A 15,194-nucleotide genomic window follows, 5' to 3' on the forward strand; every position below is an offset into this window, starting at 1 on the left:
TTTACTTATTAACTTGTTGTGGACACGGTGTTCTGCCTGCATGTATGCCTGCACACCAGGAGAAGGCACCAAATTTCATTACAGACGGTTGTGAGCCACCATGTGGTTGCTGGGAACTGAATTCAGTACCTCTGGAAGAGCTGCTGGTGCTCTTAACTGCTGAGCCATCTCTCCAGCCCTGGCAAAAGGTTTTGAAATGAGTAAGAGAGTCAGAATTGGTAGAGAGTTGGGAGAGAAAGGAAGCAGATGTCAGGAAGATGCAGGTTAGTGTAAGATCGTTGTCATGACTACAGTAGACCAGTGGTTCAAACCTCCCTAATGCTGCAACTCTTCTTCTGGGGTTTGAGCCAAGGTTTTGCTGTAGCTATCGAGCCTGTCCTAGAACTCGCTCTTGTAGACTAGGCCTGCCTTGAACTCACAGAGATCCCCCTGCCTCTGCCTCCCGAGTGCTGGGATTAGAGATGTGTGCCATCACCGCCCAGCTATGCTGTAACCCTTTACACAAGTCCTCATGTTGCAAAGACCCCCCCCCAGCCATAAAATTACATCATTGCTACTCCATGTAATTTTGCTATTGTTATGAATTGTAATGTAAATATCTGATTGTAGGATATCTAATATGTGATCCCTGTGGGGTCTCAACCCACAGGCTGAGAACCAATACATTAGAAACACTTTAACCGTCTGCCACAGAAGGAATGATTGTCCACAGTCAGGAAAATTTCTTCCATTCGAACAGGAAACCCTTCTTGTTCAAAACTGTCAGAACAGTAGTTGGTCAAAAAATAACAACAAAAAAAGTACAGCTTTTTTTTTGTTTTGTTCTGTTTTTGGGAGGGGGCACTGAGGCAGTTTCTCTGTGTAACAGCTCAGGCTGAAACACTGCCTTGTAGACCAGGCTGGCTTGCTTGCTTGTTTGCTTTCTTTCTCTTTCTTTTTTGGTTTTTTGAGACAGGGCTTGTCTGTGTAACAGCCCCAGCTGTACTGGGACCCACTCTGTAGACCAGCTGGCCTTGAACTCACAGAGATCCGCCTGCCTCTGCCTCATTTTACTTGAAGGGAGTATTCTACAGCCTGTAAAAAGGTGAACACCATCCAGTCTTTTATTTACCTACATTCCCTGAAAATGTCTTTTCTTAATCTCTCTATTTGCTTTTGCCTTGGATGTGTAACTAAAATCTAGTATATTAAAAAAAAAGAAATTCCTTGGTAGAAATGAATATATTTCTCTTTGTTCTACCCATGAGTAAAACTAAAGATAACAGTCTCAGTAAGGTAGCAAGGACTAGCATGGAAACTTGCAGCCGTTTCAGTTTTCAGCAAAAGCTCTTGGGTTAAAAAACCTACCAACTGACACACAGAAGCACACTCATCCTTTGAGTATAGGAGCCGCTGGGTCCCGTTCGAGAAGTATTGCCATGGAAAATGACACCTCTTCAATCAGAGACTTACATTCTTTTAAAAGATTAGTTGTTTGTGAATTTCCTATTATCCCAGCACTCCAATCACTTGGATGATCAAGGCAGGAGGATCAAGAGTTCTAGGCCAACCTGAGCTACATAGCAACCCAGCCTGATCCAACCCAACCCCAACCAATTTAATTTCTTTGTATTTCTTATTACATGTCTCTCTTTTGTCCCTAAGCCACCACGAAGATTCCACTAGGAGAGTTTTATTCCGTGTGAGCACTTTGTGACTAGACTAGGCAGAGCGATGAATCAGGCTCTCATTCTTCTCAGCTTTCTTCAGTGTGTTTCAGAAAAGAGAGAGCCCACTCTTCTTGGCTTTTCCTGTTTTGATAGTGTGGTTCTTATCCTGTAAGTCAGATTCTCCCGCTCCTGCAGAGGAGGCAAAGGATGCACACAGCAGTTGCAGGTTACCATGGCCCATCTTCCCAGAGAGCAACCACGTTCTTGAAATATCAAGGGACTTTACACTTTATGTCCTCTTGCCCAGTTGTCTTGAAGACCGTTTTGTCCATTCCAAATCCTGGAGGGAGGCAACTCCAGTCTGGGTTCAGGTTCCTCACCAGCCACTCAGTATCTTGACTTAAATTAATCTACGTCAAATGACCATACTGAAATGTTAACTTTGAAAGCAATGGTGTAGCCGGTGTCTAGGATCCTGCCCCCATTTTGTTATTCTAATGACAAATAACTATTGGAGCATCTTCAGTTGTTGGTTCTGTCTTCAGTACCACCAGTGGATCTGATTTTAAGGTTGGAAGTTGGTCCTTGGTAGTCTCTATCCTTCCTTCTCTTGGCAAGGTGTTGGTTTTTCCTCGAGATAACAGTCCCGTTTTCTTCTTAGTTGGGATTCTTCATGCTCAAAGGTTCCCTGAGAACTTCAACTCATCAACATTTTCTCTTTTTAGTCTGTAGTCAGAGGTAGGGTGGTGATGTGCACCCCTCATTGTCATTTCACCTAGACCTCCAGGCAGTCCTTTCATTAAGATCTTTCATTCTGCCATCATCCCTTGGTCATGGTCCCTTTAAGGGAGCAGCCATAGTTGAGTGGTGGGAGCAGCTGCTGGCAGCTAACAGACGAGCAGGATTTGGCCTAGTCTGGGCCACTCACCGCGCACGCTCAGGACCGGGGGCTTGGTGGGAAAGGGAGGAGGGGCTTGTAATGCGCCTGCGCACCAGGGACGCGCGCAAGGGGCTGGTTTGGAGATCCCTTTAAGAAACCACAGGCGGAGGAATTTCTCTGAGAGAAAATAATCCTACTCACGGGGCCCCCTTGGAGGCCATTAACCCCCCGAGTCCCGGCCCCCCTGCCCCGGCAGGCCCTCGTGCCCACGCGCACGCCGGTGGGACCCCCAGGAGCTGCGGCCGGCGCGCGGGCCTCCGCCCCCTCGTCACTCCCGCGTCAGGCCCAGCGGGGGCGAAGGGGACCGGACCGTCGCGAGTGAAGCGCCGTGTCTGCAGTGTGGGCGGGGGCCGAGAGGGGCCGCGGCCGCCGCGCCGGGAGCCGCCGCGGTTCCGAGCGGGGCCCAACATGGCGGAGCGGGAGGTGGAGACCGGCCCCCGAAAGAGGGTAGGTGAGGTGAGGCCGCGGGCGGGCTCCGGACTGCGGGCGGGCGGGCGGGCGGGCGTGCGGCGGGGGGCGGGGCGCGGCCGGCCCCGTTCAGCCTCGGGCTCGTGGGTGGCGCGGTGGTCGACGGCCCGAGGGCGGGGCGGCCCGAGGCGGCCCGGGGGTCCTCTCTGCAGGTGGGACAAAGCTCGCTGGCCGGCGGCGAGGGGGAGGGGCGGGGGCCGTGGTCCGCTCGGGTCCCCCTCCCTTTCCTTGCTTGGGGGCGGTGGGTGCGTACTCGGCGAGCCTCGGGGACGCAAGGTGTCAGGCTCCGCTTCTGCATCCTCCAGGGAAACGGAGTCCGTGGAAGTTTCTCTGGGGAGAGGTCAGGTGGGGGCAGCGGTGGCGGGAAGAAGTCGTGGAGGGGTTGCCTTCTGAGCAGCCACCGGGAGGGTGCTGCGGGAACACCGACCGTAGCCAATTCATCTTCCTGCTTACTCTCCCCTCCCCCTTGACCGTTATCAAGATCCAAAGTGGACACGGTACTCTTCACCTCGGAAGAAGTTGGGCTGTCTCTTGATGTTGAAGGAAGGTTTCTTTTTTCTTCTTCTTCTTCTTTTTGAGAACGAGAAATACGTTGTAGTCTAGCTTCTTTACCTGCAGTTAGGAGCGTGGAAGAGTGGCAAGTTTCGTCATTAGGAGGATGTACCCCGCCAGCCCTTGTCTACATGGGAGTTGTTGGAACCCTTGTAAAAGTTTCTCTTGAAACTTTTTTTTTTTAAATAAAATTGCAAATGGTTTTCTTCAGATGGAGAGCAATACTATCGATTGAGCAATATTTTTTGAAGGCATTTCTTTTACTTCCCCTTGCCGGCTTGTTAAAGCATTAAGTCGCCTAGCTGGGGTCTTCCTTTTGGAATTGGCCTCAAATGATGGGGTAGTTGTTAACGCAACCTGATTAAAACATTGTCATAGGCTCTTAACCGAAATGCTTCTCTCTTCAGCATAAAACAAGTGTCGCTTCGAAGAAAGACACTGCTAACACACTGAGTGCTGACTGTGTGCCTAACCCCGTGTGAAGTGCTTTGTGAGTTCAACCTCATAGTTAAACCAGAAGCCCATTAGTGGCTGAGGAAATGCAGTTTTTTTTTTCTTGTGTTACGTAATTAAGTCTGCAAAGTCCAGGGTTTTGATCTGTGATTTGAATGCAGGGTTGCCCTTGAGTTGGATGCCACTCAGGAGTTTCTGTCTTGTCTTTTCATTTTTCTTTTTTTCCCTGCTCCTTAATTTAATTTTTATTTTTTCTTGTTCTTTTTTTAATTCATATTTATTGAGCTCTACATTTTTCTCCCCTCCCCTCCCTGCCTCTACCCTCTCCCCTTCAACCCTCCCCCATGGTCCCCATGCACCCAATTTACTCAGGAGATCTTGTCTTTTTATACTTTCTACTTCCCATGTAGATTAGATCTATGTAAGTCTCTCTTAGTGTCTGCATTGTTGTCTAAGTTCTCTGGGATTGTGGTTTGTAGGCTGGCTTTCTTTGCTTTATGTTTAAAAACACCTATGAGTTTATGACATGTGATAATTGTCTTTCTGTGTCTGGGTTACCTCACTCAAAATAATGTTTTCTAGCTCCATCCAGTTTCCTGCAAAATTCAAGCTGTTGTTATTTTTCTCTGTTGTGTAGTACTCCATTGTGTAAATGTACCACATTTTTCTTATCCAGTCTTCGATCGAGGGGCATTTAAGTTGTTTCCAGGTTCTGACTATGACAAAGCTGCTATGAATATAGTTGAGCACATGTCCTTGTGGCACGATTGAGTATCTTTTGGGTATATACCCAAAAGTGATACTACTGGGTCTTGAGGATGGTGGTTTCCTAATTTTCTGAGAAATCGCCACACTGACATCCAAAGGGGTTGTACCAGCTTGCATTCCCACCAGCAATGCAGAAGTGCTCCCTTTACCCACAACCTCTCCAGCATAAGTTGTCATCAGTGTTTTTGATCTTGGCCATTCTTACAGGTGTAAGATGGAATCTCAGAGTTTTTTTGATTTGCATTTCTTTGATGACTAAGGATGTTGAACATTTCCTTAAGTGTCTTTCAGCCATTTTAGATTCCTCTGTTGAGAGTTCTCTGTTTAGGTCTGTACTTTTCTTTTTTTCTTATTTTACTCTTCTAGTGCTGGGGCTTTAACGTCTGGGATACAAGCCTCTACCACTGAGGTGTACTTCTAGCCCTAGGGAGTTTTTTTCTCTTAAAATCATAAACGATATGCCAGCAAATGTTTTCCCTCAGTAGTTTATTAGGAAGCTGTTTATAACTATCAAGAAAAGTAAAACTACAGCTTTAATTCAGGGTGCAACTGCATACCCAAACTCCTAGATTCTACTATTGACATTTTTTTTCTAGATACTTGTTTACCATATTCTTTTCTTTTTCTTTCTTTCTCTTCTTTTGGTTTTTTGAGACAGGGTTTCTCTGTAGTTTCTTTGTAGCCTGTCCTGGAACTAGCTCTTGTAGACGAGGTTGGTCTCAAACTCACAGAGATTTGCCTGCCTCTGCCTCCCGAGTGCTGGGATTAAAGGTGTGTACCACCACTGCCTGGGTGTTTACCACATTCTTATTCCATCTAGCAAAAACCCTTTACCCAGTCATTAGTCTTTTAAGTACATTGCATTTTAGTATTTTTAACAATTAAAATTTAATGTTGGGCTGGATGGTGGTGGCACAAACCTTTAATCCCAGCACACAGGAGGCAGAGAGAGGTGGATTTCTGAGTTCAAGGTCAGTTTGGTCTATAGACAGAATTCCAGGACAGCCAGGGCTACACAAAGAAACCCTGTCTCAAAAAACCAATATATATATATGTGCGTGTGTGTGTATGTGTGTGTGTGTGTGTATAAAAATAAGTATATAAAATAAAGGTAGTCTTAGATTTGCAAAATGTTAGGTTCTCTTCCTAGCCAATCATAGAATGGATGAAGCCGACTAATAGTATGTTCAAATAATTCATTTAGAATATTGATATGGAGTGCATATGTTTTGAAATTCTTAATTGTTCTTCAATTTGTGACCATTTGTAAACTGAGTCTTCATTGAGTGTGTATAACGTGGTCTGTTAATTGAAATATAAAGGATAAATTAACAGTAACGTAAATGCAGAGATTCATTTGCTACTCATTCTGTTGTCATTTGCTTTATAGAATGTCTTAGAAAAATCTAAGTGCTTTGCTAACAAATTAGACTTTTTAAGTATATTCTTTATCATGGGTTCCATTCAACAAGTGAAAAAGTGATTGTTGCCATCAAAACTTTTTGTTGTTTTAAGCAGGAAATGACCACGGCTTTAATCTCAGGACTCAGAAGGCAAAGGCAGGTTTGTGAGGCCAGCTTGATCTACACAGTAAGTTCTAGGCCAGTCATGGCTGCATAGTGAGACCCCATCTAAAAAGTGACATCTTTCCTTTTTGGTGCTGGGGATTGAACCCAGGGCTTCATGCAACCTTTGGGCCACACCCCAGATTTCAAACATTATTATTACTATTGTTTTGTTTTCAAGATGGTTTCTTTCTGTAGCCTTGGCTGTCCTGGAACCAGCTTTGTAGACTAGCCTGGCCTCAAACTCACAGAGATTTGCCCTCCTCTGACTCCTGAGTGCTAGGATTAAAGGTGTGCACCACCACTGCCCAGCTCAAACATTATTTTTAACACCCACCATGAAACACATGGAACACCTGCACAGCTTTTTACATGATAAATTGTTGAGGATATTTGTATTCAATATATATATTTTTTTTAAATTTATTTTTTATGTGTATAAGTGTTTTGTCTGCATATATGTGTGTACTACATTACAGTGCCTGTGGAATCCAGAAGAGGGAGTTGGATCCCCTGGGACTGGAGTTCCAGACAGTTGGGAGATGCACGTGGGTGCTGGGAATTGTGCTTGTGTCCTATGGAAGAGCAGTCGGTGTTCTTAACTGCTGAGCCATCTCTCTGGCCTTATATCTGATATTTTCAAAGTCTTTTGCATCCATAATCCATTTTATTGTGTGTGTGTATGTGTGTGTGTATATATATATATATATTCCCCCCGCAGTTTAAGACAGTGTTTCGCTGTAGCTTTGGAGCCTGTCCTGGAATTAGCTCTTGTAGACCAGGCTGGCCTCGAACTCACAGAGATCCACCTCTGCCTCCTGAGTGGTGGGATTAAAGGTGCGCGCCACCACTGCCCGGCTTTGATAGTTTGTTAACATGCTCAAAATTGTTGATTTCTGTGATACAAATGCCCCCCCCTCCCAAAATGTTAAGTTTTATTATAGGCAGATTGGTTGGAGCTGTTTAGTACAGTTTTTTTTTTTCGTTTTTGAAATTTTTTAGAACAGTCTCATGTAACCCCTGCTGGCCTTGATTTAGATTTGAATCCATGGTTTACCTTGCACTCCTGCCTTCTGCCTCTCTTTTTCAAGTGTTGGGATTACAGGCATGTACATGTATGCCTGACATGTAGTATAATCTAAAATGATTTGTGCCTTATTACAGGTATTTACATAGACCTGTATGATGCATAAGGTTATTTAATCTGAAATTTTATGGATGAAGTGGGATTTAAGATTCTTACTGTCTTTAATCATAATCATCTCCAATCATTAGAAAGTTGAGCTATACTGTTCGATGGGAGAGACATGATAGGTGTTGTGTTCATGTTTATTTTGGATAATATGTGCTATTTCTCTAGCCAAACTCAGCTCCTTCAGGCCAGAGTTCATTTTACTGCTTTTTGCAGAGTATTTATAACCTTCACACAATAGGTGCTCAAAGGGCTCCACTGATTTGATTTTTTTTTTTTTTTTGTAAGAGAACTCTTTTTTCCCCCTTTGCTTTTGAGACAGGGTTTCTCTTTGTAGCCTTGGTTATCCTGGAACTCGCTCTGTAGACCAGGCTGGCCTAAAACTCAGATATCCACCTGCCTCTGCCTCCTGTGTGCTGGGATTAAAGATGGGTACCACCACCACCCAGCTAAAAGGATTTATTTTTTGTTGATTTATTTTATGTGTTTGAATGTTTTTGTCTACATGTATGCAGGTGCACCATGTGCATGCCTGGTGCCCTTGGAGGTCAGATTAGGATATCATATTCCCTGGAACTGGAGTTGCCAATGATTGTTAGCCATCATGCAGGTGCTGGGATCCTAACCCAAGTCCTCTGCAAGAGCAGCGAGTACTCCTAACCACTGAGCTGTCTCTCTAGTCTTCAGAGTTATTTTTTGGGACAGGGTTCTCACTACGTTGCCCTGGTTACCCTTGAACTTTCTATATAGACTGTGCTGGCCTACAACTCATAGAGATCTATCTGCCTCTGCCTCCTGAGTTTTAGGTTTAAGGTTGTATGTCTTTAAATTGTCATTTTAAATTATGTGTATGTAAATGTTTGTTTCTGTGAATACAGGTGCCCTCAGAATAAGGAAGGAGGGTGTCGAATCCTCCTGGAGCTGGAGTTTACAGGCAGTTGGGAGTTTCCTGACATGGGTGCTGGGAATCATACTCAGAACCTATGAAAATGAAAGTGCAGTATATTCTTCACCACTGAGCCATCTCTCCAGCCCCAGATTTAGGGATTTTATTTATTTATTTATTTATTTATTTATTTATTTATTTATTTATTTATTTATTTATTTATGCATTTCATGATATGAGTGAATGCTCTGTCTTCATGCATACCAGAAGAGGGAATCATATCACATTACATATGGGTTGTGAGCCACCATTTGGTTGCTAGAAATTGATCTCAGAACTTCTGGAAGAGCTCTTTTTTCTTTTTCTTTTCTTTCTTTCTTTTTTTTTTTTTTTTTTAAAATGAAAGGTTTCTCTATAGCTTTAGAGGCTGTCCTGGAACTAGCTCTTGTAGACCAGGCTGGCCTCAAACTCACAAGAGATCCACCTACCTCTGCCTCCCGAGTGCTGGGATTAAAGGTGTGCACCACCACCGCTCTGGAAGAGCTCTTAACTGCTGAGCCATCTCTAGCCCGAGAGCGATTGTTTTGAGACAACCTTAAATTCTGTATTCCTGGTGTCTTATTTTCCTGTTTGTGTGCAGTTAGAACAACAGGAAATTCTTGGACTTTAACAGATAATAGTATAGACTATTGATTTGATTTTAATTAGATTATGTATGAATTCCAGTCTCTCAATTTGTGAGCGTAGGGGAGAGGAGTGGATGGATTAGTACCATTACCCATCTTTGTCTGTTACACAGACATCAAAGTTTATACCTTTCTGTGTATGGGTAAAGATCAGCATTTCTTTCTTTGTCTTATAGTTTAACACCAGGGCAGGAGCTTGGCATGGTGGTGCACGTCTTTTGTCCCCTTTATTTAATATCTTATGATTAAAATAACTAAAAGGTTAATTTTTAAAAAATATTTATTTATTTATTATGTATACAATATTCTGTCCACATGTGTGCCTGCAGGCCAGAAGAGGGCACCAGACCTCATTATAGATGGTTGTGAGCCACCATGTGGTTGCTGGGAATTGAACTCAGGACCTTTGGAAGAGCAGGCAATGCTCTTAACTGCTGAGCCATCTATCTCTCCAGCCCCCAGTTAATTTTTCTTAATATTTTATTTCCATTTATTTTTGTTTTAGATAGGGCTTTTCTTTTTTCTTCCCTTCCCTTCCCTTTCCTTTCCCTCCTTTCCTTTCCTTTGCTTTCATTTCTTATTTCTTTTTTTCTTTTTCTTTCTTTGTACCCTGGCTGTCTTGGAACTCACCATGTAGATCAGTCTGGCTGGAACGCACAGATTTATCTGCTTCTACATCCTTAGTACTGGGATTAAAGACTACCATGCCCAGCCTCATTTTAACGATTTAAAGTGTTAATTCATGGGGCTGGAGAGATGACTCAGAGCTTAAGAACACTGACTACTCTTCCATAGGTTCTGAGTTCAATTCCTAGCAACCACGTGGTGACTGACTCACAGCCATCACATAGTGGGATGTGATGCCCTCTTCTGGCATAAAGTCATATAGGCAGATAGAGCACTCATATACATTAAATCTTTAAAAAAAATGTACAATTCGATGGTTTTATAAGTACATTTATGGTGTAATGAAACAATCACCACTTATTTTAGCCCAAATAGAAAACTTACACACTAAGCAGTCATTCCACATAGATCTCTTCCCATTCCTGACAAACTCTTATTTTCTGTTTCTGGTGGATATTTCATGTAAGTGGAATCATGCATTTGTCCTGTCACGTCTGATTGATTCACTCAGGATGACATTTTCAAGATTGGGGGCTGGAGAGATGGCTCAGAGGTTAAGAGCATTTCCTGCTCTTCCAAAGGTCCTGAGTTCAATTCCCAGCAACCAGATGGTGGCTCACAACCATCTACAATGAGGTCTGGTGCCCTCTTCTGGCCTGCAGTCATACAAACAATCAGAATACTGTATACACAATAAATAAATAAATAAATAAATAAATATTTAAAAAATAAATTTCAAGGTTACACCAGTTGTCACGTGTCATAATTTCCCATTCCCTCTTACACCTGAAAAAAAGTCCCATTGTATATATCAGATTTTATTTTTTCATTCATCAGTTGGTCTTGTAGGTTTGTTATAATGCTTCTGTAAACATTGTTATAAAGTATCTGAGTCCCTGCCTTTCATTTTTTTTTAGAACACATACTTGGCATTTGCTAGGTTATATAGGGATTCTGTGTTTGTCATTTTGAGGCACCACAGGACTATTGTACCTACTTGCTGTACTGTTTTCCACCCATAAGGAGTGTATGGAGACTACAGCTTTCCCATGTCTGCATAAGCATCTCTTATTTTCTTTTTCCTGTTCAGCAGTGACCACACTAGTGAATATGAGATAGCATCTTATGACTTGGATTTGCTTGCTTCCTTGTTTCTTTTGATTTCTGTAAAAGCATCTTTTTAAAATTTATTTTTTTTAAGATTATTTTATTATAGGTATGTATATTGGCTAGTTTTATGTCAACTTGACACAAGCTGAAGGTCATAGAGGAGGGAGCCTCAGTTGAGAAAATGCCTTTTTAAGATCTGACTGTAGGCAAGCTTAGAGGGCATTTTCTTTTTCTTTTTTTTTTTCTTTTTTGATTTCTTTTTCTGACAGGGTTTCTCTGTATAACAGCCCTAACTGTCCTGGAACTCACTTTGTAGACCAGGCTGGCCTCCAACTCATAGAGCTCCCCCTGCCTCTTCTGGGTTTAAAGGTGTGTGCCACCACTGCCCAGCTTTTTTTTTTTTTAAATGAAAGATTTATTTATGTATATGACTATGTTTACATCTGCATACTAGAAGAGGGAGACATTGGCTTCCATTAGAGGAGGTTGTTAGTTGCCATGTGAGTGTTGGTACTCAGGACTTCTGGAGGAACAGCCAGTGCTCTTAACCACTGAGTCGTCTCTCTAACCCCTGAACATTTTCTTAATTAGTGATTGATGGGGGAGGGCGTCTAGCCCATTGTGAATGGTGCCAATTCTGGGCTAGTGGTCCTGGGTTATGAGAAGGTTAAGCAAGCCATGGAGAGCAAGCTAGTAAAGATCAATCTGTGGCCTCTGCATCAGCTCCTGTCTCCAGGTTCCTGCTCTGTGTGAGTTCTTGTCCTGATTTATGATGAACAGTGTCTATGAAGTGTGAGCCAAATAAACCTTTTCCTCCCCAAGATGCTTTTGTCATGGTTTCATCACAGCAATAGAAACCCTAAGGCCACATGTGTGTAGTTATGTGTGTGTGAATGCAGGTGTCCAAAGAGGCCAGAGGCATTGTATCCTCTAGGAGTGGATGGTTGTGAGCTGCCTCAGTGTGGTGCTGGGAATTGAACCCTGCTTCCCTTTATTTTTTTATAATTTTTTATTTTATGTATATTGGTGTTTTACTTGCAGTCATGTCTGTGTGAGGGTGTCAGATCTTGGAGTTACAGTTGTTAGCTGCCATGTGGGTGCTGGGAATTAAACCCAGGTCCTGTGGAAGAACAGTCAGTGCTTTTAACCACTGAGCCATCTCTCCAGCCCACTCCCTTAATTTTTATTTTTTTTATTTTTTGTTACTATATTTAGTGTATTTGTGCTCAGACATGCCATGTTGCACATGCAAAGGTCAGGGGACAACGTCTTAGGAGTTGGTTCTCTATTTCTACTTTTTGGGTCCTAGGGAATGAATTCAGGTTGCCCATTTTAGTGGCAAGTGCCTTTACTCACTGAGCCTCTCTCTCCAACCCCAACTCTGTTCATTTCTTTTTTTATTTCCCTCCTCTCCTCCCCTCTCCTCTTCTCCCCTTCCCTCCCCTCTTCTCTCTCTTCTCTTTCTTCCCTTATTTCTTTCTCTTCTCCCCCCCTTTTTTTGAGATAGGTGTGTGTGTGTGTGTGTGTGTGTGTAGCCATGGCTGTTGTGGTACTTCTTTGTAGACCAGGCTGGCCTGGAACAAGAGATCTGTTTGCCTCTGCCTCCGAGTGCTGGTATTAAAGGTGTTCATCACCACTGCCTGGCATGTTTTTCTAATAATAATGTTGAGTATCTTTGCATCTGCTTATAGGCCATTAGTATACCCTCTTTGGTAAAATGTCTATTTAAAATCTTTGTTCTTTGTCTGGTCCTTAACTGAGTTTGTCTTTCATTGGTCAATTGTGGAAATTTTTATACATGTATTCTACCTACTAAACTCTTCCTTGAGATAGCTTCATGTTGTTTATTTGGGGCTGGCTTGGAACTGTGTTGCTTGAGTTACCCTAGAATTTGTCAGCTCCCTTTCTCAGTCTCCCAGGTGCTAGGATTACAGACATGTGCTACCGTCACCTAGTTTCTGGCTGTTGAACTCTTAGTAGGTGATTTGCAAATATTTTCTCCCATCCCTGGACTGTATTTCATTCTTGTGAACATGTCTTTTGATGCACAGAAGCTTGGAAACTTTTTACTTTTTGTGAAATTTTTATTTTTTTTCAAGACAGGATTCCTCAGTGTAACCGTTCTAGCTGTCCTGGAACTCGTTCTGTAGACTAGACTGGCCTTGAATTTATAGACATCTGCCTGCTTCTGCCTCCCAAGTGCTGGGATTAAAGGTGTGCACCACCACTGCCCAGCTTGTTTTACTTTGTACCATGTATTTTGATGTCATATTTATGAAATTATCACTAAGTTCAAGTTTACTTATATTTTCCAGAAGAATTTAACTCATTCCTAAGTCTCTTTAACCTCTTTTTCCCACCGTCCTCCCTCCCTCCCAAGGTGGTCTCAAATTCATAGCGATTCTTCTTCCTCTTCTTTCTGAGTGCAGAGATTCAAGTCATGCGCTACCACAATAGGCTTCATCGCTTCATCTTCTCTCCTTAATGCATTCTCTCTCTCTCTCTCTCTCTCTCTCTCTCTCTCTCTCTCTCTCTCTCTCTCTCTCTCTCTCTCCTCTCTCTCTCATTTTTTACTTTGAGACAGGGTTTCTCTGTGTAGCCTCAAACTGGCTCTGTAGACCCGGCTGGCCTTAAACTCAAAGATTTGCCTGCTTCTGCCTCCCAAATGCTGGGATTAAAGGTATGTGCCATTACTGCCTAGCTCTTTTCTTAAAAATTTCTTTTAGATTTTTTTTTCTTGGTTTTTCTAAACAGGGTTTCTCTGTAGCTTTTTAGCCTGTCCTGGAACTCACTCTGTAGACTATGCTGACCTCAAACTCACAGACATCTGCCCGTCTCTGTTGGGATTAAAGATGTGCACAACCACTCCCTGGCTAGATTTTAGTTTTTATTTGATACATATGAATGTTTGCTTGAGTGTGTGTATGTACCACATGCATGAAGTGCCTGCCCATGGAGGTCATAAGAGGGTACTGGATCCCCTGGGACTGGAGTTACAGATGTTTGTGAACTGCTATGTGTTTGTTGGGAATTGAACCGAATGAGTCGTCTGGGGAAGAGCAGCCAGTGTACTTAACTATTTCTCCAGCCTCTAAAAATTTGTTTTTAAGTTGAATTTATTGGGACTCAGTGGTTAGAAATACTTGTTGCTCTTGAAGAGAAGCAGAATTAGATTTTCAGCACGCATATGGTGTCTTAAAACCATTTATAACTACAGTTCCAGGGGATCTGACACCCTCTTCTTAGCTCTTTGTGCACATACATACATACATACATGGAGGCAAAACTTGCACACACATGACAGAAAAATAAACCATTTAATTTTTAAAGAAAGTGTGTGTGTGTGTGTGTGTGTGTGTCTGTGTCTGTGTCCATCCGTCCATCCGTCCGTCTGTCTGTCCGTCCGTGTGTTCAGAGAACTCTTTACCTTGAGAAATACTAGAAAGGTGGTTTTCTTTCTGTCCTTGAAAGGTTTATCTGGGCTCCTAATCACCATGTTACTATGGTGGCCTTAGAGCTTACCAGTTTTTGAAGAATTCCTTGTACTTTTTATTGTCAAATAGCATCTATAGACCAAAGTCCAAACTCAAGAAAAACATTTTCCTCTTTTTTTAAAAAAGTTATTATTGTGTATGTGTGGTATGTGTTTTGAGTGTGGGCATGTGTGTACATGTGAAGGTCAAAGGTTAGCTTTCAGAGGTTGATTCTTTGCTGTGGTGTGATTTGGGTACTGAGCTCAGGCCATCAAGTGTTTTTATTCACTCTTTGGTTCTCAGAGAAGCCTTGTAAAATTACGGGTTGAGATTATACCAGTTCCTGATTTCTTTTTACTTTTTTTTTTTTTTTTTTTTGGTTTTTCGAGACAGGGTTTCTCTGTAGCTTTGGAGCCTGTCCTGGAACTAGCTCTTGTAGACCAGGCTGGTCTCGAACTCACAGAGATCCGCCTGCCTCTGCCTCCCGAGTGCTGGGATTAAAGGCGTGCGCCACCGCCGCCTGGCCTTCTTTTTACTTTTGTGTCTGTATTTTGGTTATTTTTCCTTTCTTTACTTTAAGGTAGTAGTTTTTGTTTTTTTGCGCCAATATGCCTGGCTGAAAATTTCCTCTTTAAGATCACTTAGGAGGGGAATGGAGAGATGGCTCAGTGTCTAAGAACACTGGTTGTTCTTTGGCAGGACCCAGATTCAGTTCTTAGGACTTGTAGCCTCTTAGTGCACCTGGCACACATATGTGATGCTTATATACATGACGGCAGAATACATACAAGCATACGTAAAGTACATACATACATACATACATAC

The 15,194-nt window shown here is 42.7% G+C and overlaps 1 protein-coding gene across 4 annotated transcripts in view; it reads left to right on the forward strand.

The window, feature by feature from the left end:
* Nucleotides 1–2,648: 2,648 nt before the first annotated feature.
* Nucleotides 2,649–15,194, forward strand: part of Zmym4 (zinc finger MYM-type containing 4) — a 111,866-nt gene continuing 99,320 nt past the window's right edge. Inside the window, exon 1 of one of the 4 annotated variants that reach the window (XM_038333387.1) lies at nt 2,649–3,045. In XM_038333387.1, the coding sequence (XP_038189315.1) occupies nt 2,998–3,045 (48 nt within the window). In that variant the 5' untranslated portion in view covers nt 2,649–2,997. Of the gene's footprint in view, nt 3,046–3,139; nt 3,210–15,194 lie in introns of those variants that run through there. The other 3 variants (XM_038333388.1, XM_038333391.1, XM_038333389.1) reach the window with 3 other exon arrangements.

The sequence above is a fragment of the Arvicola amphibius genome, chromosome 6, assembly GCF_903992535.2.
Source record: "Arvicola amphibius chromosome 6, mArvAmp1.2, whole genome shotgun sequence".
Taxonomy (NCBI): domain Eukaryota; kingdom Metazoa; phylum Chordata; class Mammalia; order Rodentia; family Cricetidae; genus Arvicola; species Arvicola amphibius.